General features: G+C 43.1%; 1 protein-coding gene across 1 annotated transcript; it reads left to right on the top strand.

The window, feature by feature from the left end:
• The first annotated feature begins 354 nt into the window (after positions 1-354).
• LRRC3B (leucine rich repeat containing 3B) lies at positions 355-1,627 on the top strand. The gene has a single exon (XM_027086486.1). It carries the CDS (start codon positions 533-535, stop codon positions 1,310-1,312), a length of 780 nt encoding a protein of 259 aa, XP_026942287.1. The 5' UTR covers positions 355-532; the 3' UTR covers positions 1,313-1,627.
• Positions 1,628-5,054: the final 3,427 nt, after the last annotated feature.

The following is a 5,054-nucleotide window of genomic DNA, read 5'->3' as shown; positions in this document are numbered from 1 at the left end:
GCCTCTTGAGTGCAAGAAGAAGCAAAGGGGTAATTAAATCTTATTGCTGTAAAATTCACAAAGGGTTCAGGATGTGGTGAAGGCCAGTAGAAATGAGAGAAATCTGGACTGTCTGCTCTAATTCTGCACAACGAACAACAAGTCAACATCCTTTGGAAATGTCATTTATTGACAGTCCTCTCCCCCGGGACCTGGGATTTGAGCAGGAGACTCCCATTACGCAGATAACTCCCAGTGGTGTTGATGGAAATTACCTGCATAACCAACTCTCCTGCCCACATAAAATGCCAGATGCCTGAGAGCATTTTTAATTGCAATGTACCTCCCTTTGCAAAAGAGCTAATTGCATCTGCTTTCCTTTCCTTTAGGTACCCAAGCATGGACCGGAATAATGAAGGGATACGTGTATTAGCTGCAGCCCTTTGAACCACGCAAGAAGGAAATCAACAGTGTGGACAGGGCTGGAAGCGTTACCACACCTGCTTGTTGGAATAAATGAAGAATGGGCTTGTGATTATGCTGACATCCCAGCATGAATCTGGTGGACCTGTGGTTAACTCGTTCCCTCTCCATGTGTCTCCTCCTACAAAGTTTTGTTCTTATGATACTGTGTTTTCATTCCGCCAGTATGTGTCCCAAGGGCTGTCTTTGTTCTTCCTCTGGGGGTTTAAATGTCACCTGCAGCAATGCAAATCTCAAGGAAATACCTAGAGATCTTCCTCCTGAAACAGTCTTACTGTATCTGGACTCCAATCAGATCACATCCATCCCCAATGAGATTTTTAAGGACCTCCATCAACTAAGAGTTCTCAACCTGTCCAAAAATGGCATTGAGTTTATCGATGAGCATGCCTTCAAAGGAGTCGCCGAAACTCTGCAGACTCTGGACTTGTCTGACAACCGGATTCAGAGCGTGCACAAAAACGCTTTCAATAACCTGAAGGCCAGGGCCAGGATTGCCAACAACCCCTGGCACTGCGACTGTACGCTCCAGCAAGTTCTGAGGGGCATGGTGTCCAATCACGAGACAGCCCACAATGTGATCTGCAAGACCTCCGTGCTGGATGAACACGCCGGGAGACCGTTCCTCAACGCTGCCAATGACGCTGACCTTTGTAACCTCCCTAAAAAAACGACTGATTATGCCATGCTGGTCACCATGTTTGGCTGGTTCACCATGGTGATCTCGTATGTGGTGTATTACGTGAGGCAAAATCAGGAAGATGCGCGAAGACACCTTGAATACTTGAAATCCCTGCCGAGCAGGCAAAAGAAAGCCGACGAACCCGACGATATTAGTACAGTGGTGTAGTGTCCACACTGACTGGCATGGAAAAAGAAATCCGTTTGGGATTGCAGTAGAATAAGTGGTTTACTTCTCTCATCCATTGTAAACATTTGAAACTTTGTATCTCAGTTTCTTTTGAATCCTGCCACTGTTGAACTTTTAACAAACATGACAGCATAAATCATTTTCATTTCGGTAATCCACCCCTCCGTTGTACTCCTGGTGGTATATTCCTGAGTCAGCTACTTCCCTGAACCTTAGTTCTATCCATCTCAGTATTTAATAATGAAATTTATTTTTTTAATTTGAAACCAAATAAAAGCCTAACTTTGAACCATGAAAAACAGAGTGACTTATTGGTCCCGAAAACAGTACAGTCATTCCATTGCTTTAAAGAGAAACAGACAACTCTTGTGAACCTAAAGAATGATCACAATGAGAGATGTTATTAAGTTCTATTGTACACTGGGGTGCCATAGCTGAGTTATCAGCCGAGTAAAATACCTGTCAGACTTCAAAATACTAAGCCTTAGCAAACTTAAGTGGCAATACATAGCATGGCAACCTGCAGAGGCGTAAATTGGGATGTCTCTAGGTGTTTGCTACCTAAAAGTCGGCGTGTTTAGCAAAACACACTACTTCCACTCTATGCTAGACACATGGGAAAAAAAAAAGGAGCACATATTCTGTCCTCAAGATTACCTTCTGGTGGACAGAGGTGTGTGACCAACATAGAAATAGCCATGCCAAAAAGGAAGGTCTTAATAATCACGTAGCATCAACTGTGTGCGAGCATGGTGCAAGGCATTTGTATACTATGACTCCAAACCCTGACTCCCAGAGGAGAAAGTGACAACCACCCCATCTGCGAGGAGGAAGCCGTGGGCGAAAGAAGTCCAGTGACCTGCCAAGTAGAAAGTAACAGAACTCAAACTTGAGCCAAGTCTCCCTGACTCCAAAGACTGAGGTCTTCTCATTATGTTCTGACTGGGTTGGCTGCTAGAGGTATAATTTGCATATTAAAAAATGCACCCATGTTAAGTGTACAGTTCCATATATTTGACAAATGCAAACACCTGTGTATCAAGATAGCCTGTCCCTGGTATTGTTCAGAGATAGGAGAAAGCTCATTTGGTGCTTGGAGGAGGGAATTGTGTTTCTTTGGGTTTAAGCTGCAGTTAAGGTCATCCTTGAGACTTGGGTGGGATCTCATCAGATGCTGTAGGTGAGGAAGGTAAAGGAAGCAGAACACAGGGATAAAAGTAGGGAGGTGTGGGGGACGCAGGGTTCTATGTAACAGGAAGCGAGAAACAGGGCTGGAGCCACATCATGGGGACTCGACCCCAGACTAAGGAATAAAAGTAACTAATACCGTTTATGGAACACTTACTATACAGCAAGCACTTTCTTTGGGTTGTCCTGGTTAATCCTACCATTTACCCTATGAGATAGTCTTCTGTGAATGACGAGTCAGAGACGCAGGAGTTTAAGCAGTTAATTCAGGATGAGGATTATTATAGAGAAGTATTATAAGCTTGTAAGAAGTATTGCAGATATTGAAACCCTGTCCGTCAACTGCAGAACCAGCGGACCTCTTAGCTGCTATACTGTATGCTTTGCAGTCGTAGACTTTTACCATTTCAAGTTGCTGGTTCGCCAGACCTAGAGGTTTGCAGACTCCCAAGTGATGGTTTCATTAAGGAATAACAGCAAAAATAGCCCTTTGAGGGGATTAAGTAGGAAGGAAGGATCCTTTGCCATTTTGACGGACATAGCCTTCTCCAGCTCATATGAGGTTACCTTTGGGCCTTCAGGAATCACACTTCTGCCCTTGGAAAGCACCATGGTTTCTATCCATAACAATAGTGTCTTGAAAAGTTTAGCAGTGTGAACCCTGAGGATCAGCCAGCCCAAGATTTGCCATCTGACATTCAGAGCATACGGCTGGGCTCGTGGCACGCACCTCACGGCCACCGGCTTTTCATGCCTGCGTTAGCCTTACTAAAAAGTGTGAGGTCTCGTGTAGAAGCCTGAGATGTGAAATTCAGGATGTGGGCCCTAGAACTCCTGCACCCCCGTGAGGAGGAAGCCACGTTGTCTGCCTGTGCTAACTGGATTTGAACGCCTTTCAGCAACACTGGAGCTTTGCTGAAGATTTAACACCCCCTGGAGGACAACCTTATAATATATCTCTGTGAGTATTACCATGGAAAGATGACTAACAGGATACGCTTTCTTTTCTCCCTAAAGAGTAGAAAAATCAAGGCTTTGCTAGGATAACCTTTAAAATCGTCAATAAATTAATTGTGTTTATCTGAGTGTGTGAAACACATTCATTTTAGAAAATCTTTCATAAATCCCCAAATCCATTTCAGATTGCTTCTTCCAAAATAATCTGTATATTGTTAGGAATAAGAGCTTATTTTCCTACTGCCCAGTTACATTAGTCGAGTGAAAGTACCTGTCAAGGGAAGAAAACCTCTGAAATGTGTTGACGTATAGTCCTGGTCTTGTCCAGATGTGGCCAAGTTCAATGCCCACATTTTAGTTTGTAATTCTCCACATACGTAGAGATAAAAGCACATCCTAGGTTAAACCCTTTCCCTGCCTGTATATTTCCAGTTAACAGTGCCATAGTGCAAGTGCTTAAAAAAACCTAATGTTTTAAATTGCCATGAATTGGAATATATAAACCATTGGAGGGGAAAATTAATTCTTCTTTTTTTACACAGATAACAGGCTACAGGACCCCTTCAGGGCCAAAACTGAAAGGAAATACTCTTCCCATCAGCCTATAGGAATGATGCCAGGGTGTGGAAAGAGCTTGCTGAAGCTCACGGCTGGCTATATAGAAAAAGGCCCAATGTGCACACTCTGGTTTTGATCCCAACATGCTCTTTAATTTCCAAACCCTTGCACATGTTTACGTTACATGGAGAGCAACTTATTTTAGAGCTGTAAGGTTTTTGAAACGAACTATTATCTGAGGCACATGGCATCTTCCCTTCTAAATATTCCACGTAACAGCTTCTTTGCTCAGCTCTCTCCTTTGGCATCACTCTTTTAACTTCAACCTTTATTTATTTATTTATTTTAATTTTTATTTTATATTGGAGTGTAGTTGATTAACAATGTTGTGTTAGTTTCAGGTGTACAGCAAAGTGATTCAGTTATACATATATAAGCATCTGTACACGCAACAAAATGCATTGAGGAAAAAAGGAGAGATTTGAGTTACACAGTTTTACAATGTACAGGGTTGGGAGTAACTCAGATCAAGTCAGAAAATTTACTTTCTATCATTAAATACCTGGAGTTTGTTGAATGAATGGACACTCTCTCCAAACCAAATTTCTTCCCGGAATTTAACTTAAACTAAGGGAGTTATAACGTGAAGCTTTTCCTGAGGAGCTTGGTTGGAGTACTGGAAGTTTGTTTGTTATGCAGGAAATACTTTTATTTCTCTCTTGCATCTGCCGGAGGAATGGGTTGACGACCCACAGGCCTTCATAGATCTGTCAAAGCTCATCTTGCCCGGGCTTAGAGACTCCCTTCTGTATGATCTTGGTCAGTCAGAGGTGGCCACCTAAAGGCTATCACAGCATCAATGCAGCCAGCAGAGGCGACAGATCTCTTGCCTCTATCCCCCAAACCCACTAGGCTTCTGCCTTTCCCATCTTGAAGTTCCTGGAAACTCCCACTGCGTGTGGTGGGATCCTTTGGAGAGTTCAAGCCCAGATGAGAGGGTAGTCGATTTTTGCATTTC

Source organism: Aethalodelphis obliquidens, unplaced genomic scaffold, assembly GCF_003676395.1.
Source record: "Aethalodelphis obliquidens isolate GAN/ISIS:26980383/991018 unplaced genomic scaffold, ASM367639v1 scaffold56, whole genome shotgun sequence".
Lineage (NCBI taxonomy): Eukaryota > Metazoa > Chordata > Mammalia > Artiodactyla > Delphinidae > Aethalodelphis > Aethalodelphis obliquidens.
The sequence above is the reverse complement of the archived record's forward strand: the minus strand, read 5'-3'. Positions and strand labels throughout refer to the sequence as shown.